This window comes from Pocillopora verrucosa, chromosome 11 (assembly GCF_036669915.1).
Source record: "Pocillopora verrucosa isolate sample1 chromosome 11, ASM3666991v2, whole genome shotgun sequence".
Taxonomy (NCBI): Eukaryota; Metazoa; Cnidaria; class Anthozoa; order Scleractinia; family Pocilloporidae; genus Pocillopora; species Pocillopora verrucosa.
This window is the reverse complement of record NC_089322.1, coordinates 9,282,287-9,297,086: the sequence shown is the minus strand read 5'-3', so window position 1 is coordinate 9,297,086 and position 14,800 is coordinate 9,282,287. Positions and strand designations below refer to the sequence as shown.

The 14,800-nt window shown below is 37.5% G+C and overlaps 1 protein-coding gene and 1 long non-coding RNA gene across 2 annotated transcripts; both read left to right on the top strand.

The window, feature by feature from the left end:
* Positions 1 to 2,788: 2,788 nt before the first annotated feature.
* On the top strand, positions 2,789 to 3,635 carry LOC136276954 (uncharacterized). Its single transcript, XR_010715699.1, has 2 exons — positions 2,789 to 2,998; positions 3,102 to 3,635. It is a non-coding gene; the product is annotated as an uncharacterized lncRNA (long non-coding RNA).
* A 7,457-nt stretch (positions 3,636 to 11,092) lies between these two features.
* LOC131780524 (uncharacterized) lies at positions 11,093 to 14,576 on the top strand. Its single transcript, XM_059097121.2, has 4 exons — positions 11,093 to 11,207; positions 12,370 to 12,505; positions 12,917 to 13,165; positions 13,992 to 14,576. Exons 1-4 carry the CDS (start codon positions 11,162 to 11,164, stop codon positions 14,296 to 14,298), a joined length of 738 nt encoding a protein of 245 aa, XP_058953104.2. The 5' UTR covers positions 11,093 to 11,161; the 3' UTR covers positions 14,299 to 14,576.
* The last annotated feature ends 224 nt before the right edge of the window (positions 14,577 to 14,800 follow it).

Genomic DNA, 14,800 nt, shown 5'->3' with positions numbered 1-14,800 from the left:
CCAAATACAGCCTCCTCAATCCTGTTAGCTTATTTTGGACATGGCATTTCAAACATTATTTCATGTTAACTTGTTGCAAACAACTCCATCTTCCAGTAATTCAACTGATGGCAAACATAAGAAAATTCCATCTAAAACTTTTCAACACATTTAGCATGGCCAACAACAACATCAAATCAACTTTTAAACTCAATAGAAAACTTGACTGATGCTTGAAATTGATTTCGGTGATGTGGAAATGAAATACAGGTATTATCTCAAATTTTTTGAAGACCTCTACATTATATGCAGTTACACCTGAGGTTACCGAGTTAATTAAGATAAAATATCAGAAAAAGACTTCGTGTATTTCCATCCAGAGGACAATCATGAAACATAAGAAGCCGAAAGCGGCGAAAAAGTTTTTAAAAATTACAGGTTCAAACACGAGTGGAATATTACTTTTCTATTTAATTTTCTACGCTAAACAGAGGAGCTTGAAACGATAGGGAAAAACGGTGGAGAAAGCAGTCATACCTGGAAACTTCAAGAGAATATATGAGAGAAGCCCATCGACTAGTGATGTCTTAACGCAAAGTAGTTTGCCGTCGTTTCTTTCAATTTTGGCTTACTTGTAAGTCGCACTTAATAGAATATAATTTCAACTGATGCTGACATTATGCACTTCATCTGAAGAAGAAAAAATTCCCTATCTTCGAAAACTTGCTCAAAAAATTTGGTACAGCGACTTGGCAATTTGTGAGAACATCGTCCCTAGGTTCCAAGCCTCGTCTGGTCTCTTATCCCCTTGAAGAAACTCTTCTAAAGTTTATGCTGAAGAGTTTTATTACAGTTTTTATTAGGTAAAATGAAGGGCTGGAAAATAACCAACAAGAGCCCCGCTTTTAGGCCTGGCTGAATCTATATATTAGCAAAACATATCGATGGATTAAAAAAGCAAGGACCGATAAAATTAATACTGACATCACTAATTTCTTTCTTCCTTTCTTCCTTTCATGCATTGATCACCTTATCTATTACTATTTCACTGTTTTTTTTTTAACTTAGCAGACTTAGATAGACAATTGATGTGTTAGCTCTATACTGTTCGAACTACATTTGAACGCCGTCATCCTATACCAAATATAAAGTATCGCTGTGATTGTGTATAGTATAGTAAGATAAGTCACGTTCGAATTTGAATTGCCTTACATCATTATTTCAGCTCAGACTAGTTGATATGTGACCATAATTAAAGATCATATATTACTAACTAAAACGTAGTAATAGGAAACAATCAGATATTATCATCCGCAGCGGTGGATCCAGGGTAGTTTACCTGATTTCCGGAACTCACTCAAATTTTTTCCGACCTAGTTAAATGTTGATAAAAGTACTTTTGGAAAACACTCTAATTTCCCTTTGGAAACTACTGATACTTTTGTGGAAATCACTAAACATCTTCCAGAAATAAACCATCTTCCTGTTTTACAGTTATTTATTAAAGAAAATACGTTTAGAATGACTAATTTCGTTATAATTGCGGTCATGAGGCGTTCGGGAGCGCTCCGGATCACGCGCTGGCCTTTCGAGCTTCGATTACACCTCGGAAACCGTCGGAAGCCGTCGGAAAATGTTCGTGGAGCCAATCTTTACGCAACCGGTGGGTGTAAGTCCTTGTTATTTGGTGACAATAACAGGCGGAACACAGTCAAAACCCCTCACGATTGGCTAGCAAAGATTTCGTCATCGGAACTCACTCAAAACACTCTTCTGATTGGCTAGTTGTGTTTGGAAACTACCTTGGAAACTACTGACAAAGTATAAAACGGGCAGTTCCTCCCCCAGCGGGTCTCTTTCGTTGCTCCAACAATACAAGTACTTTTGAACTTGCTCAGGGGTTAACGACGGAATTTACTGTTAAACGTTTAAAAAATACTAGTGTTATGACTCGCGGAGATCCTGTTTGTCGGAGGGAGGATTGTTCTCCCTTCGACATTGGCCTAGTTTTCGACGAGATCCACAACTACTCGCCGCATCAGAAGCTGGAGTTCGTCGAAAACGTGTGGAAACCAGGTGAGCTTTTTGATTTCCCCGTGTCAATGGAAAATGGAAAATCTCGTAAGTTTGTCTCGGGCTGGCTGAAAAGATTTCCATGGCTAGCTTACTCCAAATATTTCGATGGAGCATTTTGTTTAGCTTGTGTTTGTTTTGGAGTTCAGTGTGGGCGAAACGCTAATAAGTTAGACAAATTATAAAAGGTATTAAAGGTATTTCGATTATTCCCTCTGTTTTACTAGCTACTGACCCTGCCTGGAAGGCCAATGTTTTGGAATTTTGTAACCATTACAGACAGGACATACCAAATTATGCAGGATTACAGGCAGAGCTTTTGTTATGGGAGAGATTGTGGAAGGGGAGGGATAACAGAGGAGATATTATTCCTGACAGTTTGGAGGCTACACTGAAGGATATTGACAAAGATGCATATGTCAACATCTATTCCATGCTGAAAGTCCTGATCACAATTCCAATTTCATCTGCATCTTGTAAGAGATCCATATCATCCCTTCGGAATCTTAAGAACTATTTGAGAAATACAATGACCCAGGACAGACTGAATGGATTGGCACTGATGCATGCCCACAGAGACATGGATTTTGACCTTGAACGTATAATAGATTTATTTGCTGAGTTACATCCTAGGAGAATGAGAATGGCAAACATTTTGTAATAATTTTTTGCACCAGCTATTTCTAGAGTACTTGTGAGTTATGTTCTGTCTGGGTTATGGCCCTTAAGTCTCATAATCCTTAAACTGATGGAGAACAGTACAGAAGCTCAAACTGGTGCCTGTATAACTTTTTTCAACTCATTTCAAGGTTATTTTCTATTTTGTTTTACTTGTGATGATTTTCCATTGACATTGACATTGGGTTTTCATGTTAAGCTTAAATGGTTAACAAACATTTTCACTGAACTCAACCAGCTTCACAGCAATTCCCAAGGATGAAGAAAGGCTAGTATTATTTCAAATTATCATTTTACTTCAATTTGTATATCATTTTATGATTCTTATAATTTATATTTTTCTAATAATTGTTTTATTTTTTGAATTCCAGCTCCCAACACAGGCTAACCATCCATAAAGCCCTTCTCTCTCTCTCAAATTCTTTTCTGTGTTGTGCTCCTATAAATGAAATGAATAAAAGCCAGCTCAGGAAATGTTGTTTTTAGTGTTGCTAAACATTTGGATTTATTGAGCCTGGCTTTCATTCATTTCATTCATTATAGGAGCACAACACAGAAGAAATTTGAGAGAGAGAAGGGTTTTATGGATGGTAAGCCTGTGGTCCCAAGGATGAAAAAGGCAAGTAGATTTTTATTATCAATCTTTAAACTATATCATCAATTGTGCTTGTTTTTCTTTTATTATCAAAAACACTAACACTTGGTTCGTGTTTTTTTCTCCACATCTTGATTTTCCTGACTGGGAGGTGATGTTTTCCAGTGTGAAAAGTCTTGGTGATGACTTGGCCTTCCTGAAAACACTATATACACTGGTTTGCACAGTAGCTAAAGGTGGAATATTTGTAGATCAGAGTGTTTCCTGTAGTACTTTCAAGAAAAATAAATGTTTTTTGCCTTTTTGATTACATGCTTTTTTAGTCTTTTGGGGGCAATTAAATTTTCTAAAAATGCATGAAATGGCCTTTAGAGAGCTCCAAATTTCAAATTTTCTCGGGGGGGCATGCCCCCGAACCCCCCTAGCAGGAGTGGGTCCTCAGGTGGAAACTACTCACTCAAAATCCTGGATCCACCCCTGATCCGTGACCGTACAAAGTAGAATGCAAATGACGCATGAATAGAGTACAAATATCCTGCGACATTGAACGGTTATTTGGACAGTTGGTTATTTTGTACTGCAAACAAAAACTACGCTTCTTTACTTGCTTTTTTTCCCCGTCTTTGAGAAATGAGCAGAAAAAATTAGCTGAAGAAGAAGTTATTGGATTATGAAAATTTTCTATTAGACTTTTTGGTGTGTAGTTTCGTTGAGTATTCATTTTTTACTCGTTGTCTGTATTTTGACTCTTTCCTATGGCCTCGTCAAAATACGGCAGGACTCTTATAAATACTCAGAAAAACTACACACTAAAACGTCTAATAAGATTTACGGATGCTCACTGCTTGTGCTCTGATCTCCCCCTTCCATTTAGAGAGGACTAAAAGGAATCATATAAAGGCCTTACAACTCAATAGAAATTTACACTAAGAACGAGCCAAGTCAATCATTCCTTAGTCGGAAGGTAGAAACCACGAAAAAAAAGGAAAACAAAGAGAAATTCTCCAAATAACGTAATGGGGGTTACTCGGCTTTCAGTTAAGATTAAAGCTTTTCCATAGTTCCTTCGACAAATTAATTTTATATTGAAGGATTATTTAACGAAGGATGTCTAACTTATTTTGTGAGAAGGCCTACAGCCAGGTGTACAAGAAAAGATTAAAGATTAACTGACGGCTTCAAGGTCACTTTTTGGAATACCGATTAAATGCCTCAGGGAACACATTGAAACAGATACAAAGTGCTTCGAATGCCTCTTTGTGCCTTTTTTCGCCGGGAAAACTGTCCTAAATGCAGCTTCGTGAGTCATCCGCCGTAAACGCTTTGATCATGTGATCTTATACGTGACACGTGTACATTAAGCAAAGTAAACATGGCGGATAATAATTCGAGTAAGAGCAGTTCTATTTCGGGGTCTGATTATTCGGATTTTGAGGCCTCGATGGAAGGTGATTATAGTGAAAGGGGTTATAAACTTTTCGGTGAAATCAGGCACTCGCGATTTACACCACCAGAACGAACCTATAGTAAAGCACGAGAGTCAGAAGAGGAACCGCGGCCGCATCAATCAAGAAAGCGAGAATGGTGAGTGCATTTACGTTTGTAAAGAAAGTATCTGAAAATCAGTCGCTCATTAAATGTAGGAGCGCCGGATCAAGTTAGGAAAACCAAACGTGCAGACTCTTGAATACCGTGGGAGCGAAGTGTTTTTATGCAACATACAAGCACCTTCCGAAGCTAAGGTTTCACTGACCGAAAATATAAACGTACACGCTTGTGGAAGCGAACTGGGTGGATTGTACATATCTCACGCGATTGAATCTGTCTTAAGTTTTCCTGTGTTGAATCTGGCGAGCGATTAAAGATTTCTCGGCTTTCATTTAAAAACACGATGTAGCAGAAAATAGTATTCGCACATGTAGAATTGAACATTCTCTTAATATACAAGCTCAGAGGATGGGGAAATAAGAGAGATCAAATGGTGTTGATTTTTTTTTAACAGAAAAAAATGCGCTTTCACTACTCCATTTATTTTTCTGATTACATAAGATGCAATATGAGCTTTCTCAGTGTGAAATAAAAGGTTGTGGTTAAAGTTTGTGACTTCATCGGGCCCAGATGTTTTTCACCCTTGCGTGTCTTTTGGGGACTACACTCTTTCGCGGTAATGTCGTTCACGCCTAACAAGAAATCTTCTCCCGAATATGTGTCTAAAATAGAATTCATCCTCTTTTGGTCAAGTGCAAAGTAAAGCGTTTTCGAGGTATGCATGAGTATATGCACCATTATGAGCCAAAAATGATGAAGTGAAAGATTCGTTCGCAATTAAATCCCGGAAGACTGTTTGGAATAGTTATTCACCAGCCTAGGTCGCAGTCCACCTCGAGAACAGCTGTGCCCCCTGTCATTAGTACCGCTTTTCCTGCTTTCTGATTGGCTGTTTCTAATATCTTCTTTTTTTCTGATTGACTGTTGACATAACTTAGACTTTTTTTTTTCTTTTGTGAGCCTCTATCAAAATGCAAAAATTAAGTAAATATCCTCAAAGCTGCCTTTCCCCGTTTAGTGGTGCCGGGTCAGATGAAGCTTCATTCTCTCTTTGATTAATCTGTTGCACCCTCTGAAAGACCATCACCCATAAACTTTTAATAGACTCACCCATCCCCCCCACCCATCTCCTACTCAAAAAAACTTTCGACAGCACTTTAGACCACGCAACCGGACAAATACAGCAAGGAGGTAACCCTAATCCCTTTACACGCAAATACGCACGTATCGTTTTCGTGTAAACAAACACTAATGAAGCTTGAATTCAAATTGGTTTTTCTAAATTTTTGAATTTATCCTCTTTTCTTTAATTGTTTAGAGAGGATCGTGTCAGGAAAATAATATGCCACAACACTATTGACTATCTTTAGCGCCGTGGTCTTCTCGTGATTCATTTTATCAGTATCGTTGTTGTGGAAATTTTCTTTCGGAAAAAAAAGCTGCCTTCGTTTGCATCGTCAAAAATCGATCGCAGTAATGGCTGCAAGTAATTCTACCTTTGTCACCAAGCCACGAGGCAAGTGTTTTGGAAAATTTAAGTGGAAGAACGTTTTTGGCTCGTTGCTCGGTGCACGATATGCCCTCTACCATCTTTCCTCCTTCGACTGGCTCTGACAAGCTTCGCCTCCTTTAGGGCAAGTACAACGTGCTCTACATCACGTAAAACCCTCTCACGTCCGTGACAGATACTATACAGAAAAGAAAAGCATCTTCGTAGCCACAGAAGAGAGATAATGAGGCTTTTAAGTTGACTTGATGTATCTCAGTTCTAGAACAAAACTTAACACACGATCCAAATGAAATCCCTTGAACAGACTATCTATGATGATATAATAAACGAAATTTTTTTCATCTTTTGACCGCCGAGTTACATCACAATCTATAATCCTAATTGAGTGTACAGGACATGTGGCATTCACAAAAAATTGCAATTTGCCATCAATCAGTCCTTCGACAGAGCAGCGATTGGCTTTTAATTAAATGGTATGAGGCTTGAAACCGCTTAGTAAAATACTGAGGAATTTCAAAACTTTCTCAGCTGTTGAGAGCAACATGAACATTTCATATTTTCTCGCTTTCTTTAGTCAACATGTACAGGTATCACTTGTCTTCCATAGTATACAGTTGACTTTCTATCTGCCTGAGAACTTAAGATTCATGGGTTCAAATCCCTTACGCGCCTGAAAGTTTTTCAGGTATTATTTCAACTATTGGTTCAGTAGTGTTTATAGCTGCGAGGATCTCCTATATTCGTTTCTTCACCGTAGTGCACATACATGATTTTCATATATCTATAAGCTTAAGATTCCTTTCTTCAAACGACAGTTGATTTGTAACCTGTTATTTTTTGTGCACTACAGAAAAGTGCAAGCTCTTTCAACTTATGTTGCTGATCATCGAGAATGCCTAGGTGCAGGTTTGGGACAAACTCAAATGAACTTAACTTTACAGACATCGAAAAGGACTATGAGAAAATCGAACAGCAAGTTCTATAAATAATTGTAAGGAACTCTATCGAAGATTTAACAACTGAATCAGTTATACAGTGATGAAAAAGGCGAAAGAGAACCAGAGTCAATTCAGTCAGAGCGTCATTAACTTGGGTCTATAGACTTCACGGCAGAACAATGCGAAAGAAGATAGGAAACCAATGACTTGAATCATCGGATACTTTTCTTTTCAGCCTCTTTTTACTTCGAACCTTTGAAGGTTGCTCACCATGAACAGAACAAAAATTTATCCTTGTCTAGTCTTACGCAACTTTCGAGAAATTACTTGAAAATATTTAGGTCACACAGTGTCTTCTTTTTGGTGTTCTCGTTCTCTTGTTGTTTGGAAAATGCAATTACATCTTCGTCGCTTACCACGACAAATCTTGCTGCCAAAACAAATATTCTGCAGGACAAGCAAACCAGGCCCAGTCAGCAAGGTTTGAAAAATCAGGAATTGCACCTTTCTCAATATTGTCACTCGTGTTACATATGAAAAATACGCCACTTGGATTCCGGATGTAGTGGTCGTATGATTCTACGAGTGTTCTAGTTCTTGATCAAACTCTTATTACACGCCCATGTAATAAATGATGATATGGGTTTGGGGGCACCAACACATTGCCCAATACTGCACGTAATTGAGACTGAATTTTTTTTGTAATTTCCGACCATAATTATGTATATTTATCATGAAAAGTGAAATAAATAAAACCCGTGCCCTTAACCCATATCAACGCGACAAAGGCTATTTTAGCCTTAACGGAAAAAAAATGCTGTTAAGATTATCAGAAATTAGGAGAGTTAGAATGGAGAAGGATTAAACTTCTAAAACACGGCAGAAACGATACAAATCAAACTCTTAAAAAACTTTAATAAACACTATACCAACCGTAAAGGTGCCACTTTCACATATTTTTCTCAAGCGTGTCTACTCAATAAATGTGAATATCACGAGGAAAACCAAAGGCAATATAGCCAGTGAAATGTGAAAATAGAGATTATTTGATAGGCCATTTTCGGTAAATTAAATCAAACTTAGCTCCGTTCTTCGTGGGAAAAAAAACAAAAGCTTGAGTGATGATTCATTAATTTCTTTTGTTTTATCCCCCCTCTAGCCCAACAGCTATGTTAGAATTTTAATATATCGAAAATGGCCCATTCAAGCGAGCCAAGCTGTTCTTTACCTTTACAAAGGCCTTTATACAAACCTTCAGGTGTGTTTTTCTTAAATGCAAATATCATGAGACATTAAATGGAGTAGGTGGAGATGAGGTAAATATACGAGTATATCGAGTTAGAGTCAATCTTTTTTTAAAACTAGACGAAAATTGCAAAGTGACAGATGATTTGAGTCGCAATGGTACAAAAGTTTATACTAACTTGAACAGAAAGAGAGTCACAAACTTAGAAGATGCAATACATGATCTTAACTCTGAAAGTAGGCCATTTTCTAACCATCGTCAGCATATTTTTCAAAACGAGGCCTGGCACTCATCCATTCCCATGAAATCGAGTTTAACTTACATGTGAATGAAAACTTATAATCACGTGAAAGGATGAGCACTGGGACTCGCTTTCAAAACGAAACCAAAAGTAATTAAAAAATGGGTCTTTAATAACTATGAAAATTATGTCAAAAATACACTAACAAAACCATCACAAGACACAAACCTTGGCTCAAATCAAGCTATCATTGAGATACCCAAATTTTTTTACAAATTCTTCCTATACTCGAGAATCACTTGTGCCACTTGCATATGTTGACGAAAACTTCTTATAACAAAATGGAAACATAGAAATATGCGACAAAGCATTTAAAGTACTAGACAATGGAATCCCTGCGACACACGCGATGAACAGACAAGTATCTGACTCACGCTACCAACAAAAAAATCGAACAATTGATAAAAACATCGACTAAGTAACTGACTTAAAAGATCCTAGCCAAGCAAAACATACCGTCAGTTAACGATATGCAACTAATAATTCCATGCGATCTAAATAACAAATGGGGGCTAAATCGTGGCACCCATAGACATGATGTATTGACTAATCACAAGAGGAACAAAGGATTACAGATCAAATATCCCTAATGACTGAGTCTGTCGAAAATATATTTTGTGTTCGCCTCAAAAGTAATTGATATGGAAGTCTAGTATGCACTGACGCCACACACTTCCGCTGTGAAAGATAATGATAACAAATTGTCTGATCTACCAGACTAGTTTTACAAACACGCTGACTTAGATCATTCTTTCATCATAAAAATGCAGAAGAAACATTTCACATCACTCATAATTACATCTTGATGCCTTTACGAAAATGAATGAATTTGTAAGAGAGAAATAAAAATTTGGCACGCTTAGAAGTGTCTGCTTTCAAACTACAGTGGCTTTATGGTCTAAGATTTTCCTCATGATGTTTACATTTCAGAGGACACAAGAAAAATAATCTCAAAAACACATGGAATTAGTTGTCAGAGTTGAACAAGAGATTATAAACTGTTTCTAATTTCTTGCGTTTGATTTGAATCGTTTCTGCCACATTTTAGATTTTTAATCCTGCTTCATTCTAGACTTCCTATAATTTGCCTTTCCAAAAGCGTATTTATTATTATTTTTTGGTTTTGTTTTGTTTTGTTTTTAGTTAAAAATAGCATTTGTGGTGACGATATCGGTTTGGGGAATGGGTTGTTTCATGCCCTTTTTTTTCATGGTAAATATACATGAGCAAATACTGGCAGCTCTTTATGAAAATACTTCAGTGACAATGACGTGCAATATTTTTCAGTGTGCTGGTGCCCCCAAACCCATATCATTTCGTACTGTAAGGAGAAATATGTTTATGCGAACCTCCCAAACGCACCACTATGAGTTTGACTGCCAAACGGCTAACATAGGAACAAACAGATTTGAGCTCAAGATTTGCGATTTTTTAGGAACAAACAAACAACAACAAAAAACAAAAATGAACAACTGTTAAAATACAAAGAAAATAAGAAAAACTACAATAGGTCTAGAATAAATGCAAATAATAGACGGGAAGGAAGGGACATGATTTACAACATTATATATGCGAAACACTGTACAAAATAAAATGTGAATCCATTAAAAAAGCAATTTAAACCTAAACAGAAAATTGCATGACAGAGCTAACACAACAATAAATTGCGTGGTGAAGAAAAGTGAACTAAATTTAGATAAAAAGTGCAAGAAAACAAATAATAATTTTAGAGCTGGTCAAGAATAGACAAGCAGAAGCTCGGCAAGTTGTAATACTATTGCTTAGCAAACCAGCTAAATCAAAAGAATAACTAAGCAAAAGGTGGCCAATTTATAAGAGATTTAGAGAAATTACAGAAATTGTTCTAGCTAAAAAAAGGGAAAGGCGTAAAAAAACTGCTGATGCTCGACAACAGGATTTACCTGGAAATTGGAGATTTGGGTAGGAGAAGAATAGTTGGGAACACTACAACTATACAAAACAAAGAAGATGTTGAAGGAAAGCTAGAAATTTAGCAAAATAACAAAATAAATTTGCCACAAATATGAAAGCAAGTTAATAGCATTAAAAATATACTGAAAATAACAAACAAAAAAAATACGTTTGAGTGACCTTGACACATTTGTACGTGACCAAAAAAGGATTTAACGAGAGCGATCTCCAGCTTAGCCGGCGCCACCAAGATAAAGGGCGACAATGAAAAAAAAAAAAAAAAGAAAAAAGAAAAAAAAAGGGTTTAAATAAAAGGATCTAAGTTACGCTGGAACAATTTATTTTTGAAGGAGCAGCGAAGATGCAGGTCTCTGAGCGTTTCACTATGTTTTTCGTCGTGGCCGTCGGTAAGTTCTTCTTTCACTACCTAAAGTGAAATAATCAGTTATAAAATACCCACTGGAGGCGATTTCTTTTCATTTCGTTTCGGAAGCTTCGCCTTATTATTTTCTTTTTTAACTTCTGATACGTACCGTTTGAAGAAAGGATGCTGTAATATTTAGCTGTTACGCAGATAAAGCGGCGTCCACTGTATTGCGCGGAGGGGAGGTGATGCCTTTAAATATTAACCCCAGAAAGAGAGAACGATGACAATTTTCATGTTGTTCTGTATAGCTGAGAAAGTTCCAAATTCTTCAATATTCTTCGAAGAGGTTTCAAACCGTACCTCTTCCTACTGAAGGTAAATCGGTGCTCTGCTGAACGACTTAACTGGTGGCAAATTGAAATTCTGTAGGTTTGTTTTTTGTCACGCTTCCTGTACCAGTATGTACTGCTAGTAACGCATAGAAAATTGTACTGTAACGGATCTCAAAAGAAGAAAAAAGTTCATTCATGCAATAATCGTGAAAAGTTTGTTTGAGGGGCTTAATTTAAATAGTATTTTCAGTCTTGAAATGAGACACCTAAAGTGAACTTTTATCTTTATCCTGGTTCTTTCATTGTTACGAGGATGCTTTTCTTTTCTGCATGATAAGAGCACATTGCCTCAGTGTTTTGGCCAATATATTGAACCCTAACCATATGCTCGGTAAAAACGTATCTTGAGAATTGGAATTTCTTCCCAGAGGTGTTAAAGCGTTTTGGAACTTGACGGAGGAAAGGAAAAAGATGGTGGAGGTCCTATCGTAGACCCAGCCAAATGCGTTCTTCTATTCAAACTTCTCAAAATAATTAACATTAACATTTTTTAATATGTCCGTAATCGATTTTTGACGATGTATAAAAGGCCAGCTGTTTTCCAGAAGAATATTCGCAACGACCCTAACGAAACAAACTGGCGAGAAGGGTAACCGTGTGAGTGGGAGGGGGGCTGGGCTTTCTTCTTTGCTTCTTCGTTTAATTTTTTTGGTAGTGGGGGAGGGGGGGGGATGGGATTCCCCCTACCCTAGCCTTTACAAGGTTTGCATGTTAAATACTCTGTTTTATTTCCAACACTTACTTTATTTTCATGAAAAACTACGTCTAACTACGTAACTGAGTTATTGATTCCATTCATCGTTTCTTTAGCGTTTCTCGTTGGAAAACACGCAGCAGCACTCCCAAACGTTGGTAACTGTTCTGGCATAGAATTCTATTGCGCTTATCGCAATTGCACCTCCTCCCTCTATAGAGGACTGCGAACGGACCCCACAGGAAACTGCTCGTAAGTTCATTTAAATAGCTCTAAACTTTGAGGTGTTTTGAACGGCGACTGCAACTGAAACGCAATACTTTATTTGTCAAGTGACCTCGTCTGGAGGGCTCTCGAAGGCTTCGTGAGTGGGAGCTGAGGGGGGGGGAGGAGGGAAGGGGAGGGTAAGTCACATAATTTTACCCCAAAGTTGTGGCAGCAGCCGACCAAACGAAAGGATGATACAGAAATAGCCAATCAGTGACAGCCAACCAGAAACAGCCAATCAGAAAGCGGGAAAACGCGAGTGCTCCAGTTGCAATGGGCAACGGTATACCAGGAGAATTTACAAACTAATTTACTAAACTAAACTCATACACGGATCACCTTAGACCCTTACTTAAAAAGTGCTCTAACTTCATGGGTTTCTTGTTTTCATTCCAGTTCTAAGCTTGACCAAGCAAATGAATGTATGCTGAAATTGGACAAGCACTGTTTTGACATCCTGCCAAACAGCAGCATGGAAAGTAATTCAACCCAGAAAAGAGGATGTGCTGAAGGTCTCATGCAAACAAGTACAAAGTATTTAAGATATTTGAATTGTTCCAGCTCAGTCACAACTAAAATGAGAGTCTGCATGGGAACCTTTCGAGGCATATTCGCCGCGAACATATCGAATTCCTCTCTTTGCACGTGAGTTTATGTTAACTATTTCTTTTGCAAACAGAAATTGAAAAAGATAATTAATTTGTGGCATGGTTGTGGAACAAGAAACAAATTAAATTCTTGTTACGAGCGTGAGGTGAAAAATTTCAATAATTTCCGTTGTGAATGTAAACCGCAGATGTTTTTATTTCTGAGCTGCCAAGAAAATGCGCTCTTATTGGACCATATACCAGCTACCAGGCTAATAATTAACAAGAAAACCTATAGGTGTAAATTACATTCAATTCGGGGCCAAGCGATTGCTTTTTTTCGAATAAAGGAAGAGAATGAAGAAAGGATTGTTCAGGAGATGAATTGAGACATTCTTGTCATTTGATTCTTTAATGGGTGCGCTTAAAAGCCAAGGAGGTTTAACTTTATCTATCTATCGTTCAGATAATGCAGTTCACTACTTCTTCCAAAATAAAGCTATGCAAAAAACTGATAACAATCTCAGATTGTAATGTCTTTTTTTCCCTTCAAAAACCTTTTTCAAACTGAAAAAGGTTTGAAGGTAAAAAAAGACAGATACGATTGCTTTTGTTTTTGCTCGAGTATAACAAAAACAAACAAAATATCGTATTTGATAATCATTGCTGGTACGAAAGCAAAAGGAATATTTTACGAACCAAGGAAACTTTTGCAATTGGTCGAGAATAGCTAAATGATTAAGAGAGCGACGTTCACAGAGGGGAGCATATCAGCATGTAGTCTCAGAAAATTTCTGAGACTGCATATTGTTCAATAAGACAAAAAAAAAAAAGAAAAGAAAAGAGAGAGACTACTAAACTTTTGATGACCTTCATTTTTACAGGGAGCAAACTAAGATGAAGAAGTGTCTGAAGAATGTGATGCTTACTGAGTGTACCTTCCCCCCTGAAGCGCTGGAATTGTTTAACTTGACTTTTGCTGGCCAAAATCCTTTCTGCGCTGATAATCGGAACCCTGGGGCTACCGGAAATGACCAGTGCAACGGCGTGAAAAACATAACTGGACCCGCCGCCGCATTCCTTCGCAACGATAAACCCAATAGTATCAATGCGGCCGCTGGCATCAAAACCAGTGTTTTGCAGGCGTTTTTGTCTGTTTTCCCGACCACTTGGTTCTTTTTCAGCTTTTAAAGAGGGTACTCTCACAATCCTTGTTTTTAAACGTTTTAAGGCAAATTTTAAAAGTTGTGGTATTGAGCGAGGAATTTGAGCTGCTAGCTTATCAAAAGTCTGCAATGTTTCCTTGTATTGTTTGCCTTTTATTTCATTAACAAGCACTTTCTTAACATGATCATTTCATAAATCGAAAGTAATGAAAGTTTAAATAAAATAATGTTAAAAAGAGACCTTTTTTGCAGCAAACCAATAAAAGATATTTGTTTCAGAAATGATCTTGTCAGACATCATGATACTTACTCCGAGCCATAAGCGTTAAAGGCATTTCGATTAAAGGAAGCTGGAGCCAGTTTAACTTGATTTTTTGTTGTTGTCTTAACAGTGCCATCAACTCACCCACCGACCCTCCCCACTCCTTTTCCGACGCATCACATGGCACTTTACAACGAGTATGTGAAACTTATCGTTTCCGTAACTGGCCCTACTTGCCTTTTACAATGTTTGCAAGATACATGAT

Excerpts from the sequence above, each read along its gene's own strand:
- LOC131780524 (XM_059097121.2), top strand. The coding sequence starts at position 11,162 with ATGCAGGTCTCTGAGCGTTTCACTATGTTTTTCGTCGTGGCCGTCG. Across the intron at positions 11,208-12,369 it reads GTTTTTCGTCGTGGCCGTCG|CGTTTCTCGTTGGAAAACAC; the intron begins GTAAGTTCTTCT and ends TCGTTTCTTTAG. Across the intron at positions 13,166-13,991 it reads TCGAATTCCTCTCTTTGCAC|GGAGCAAACTAAGATGAAGA; the intron begins GTGAGTTTATGT and ends TCATTTTTACAG.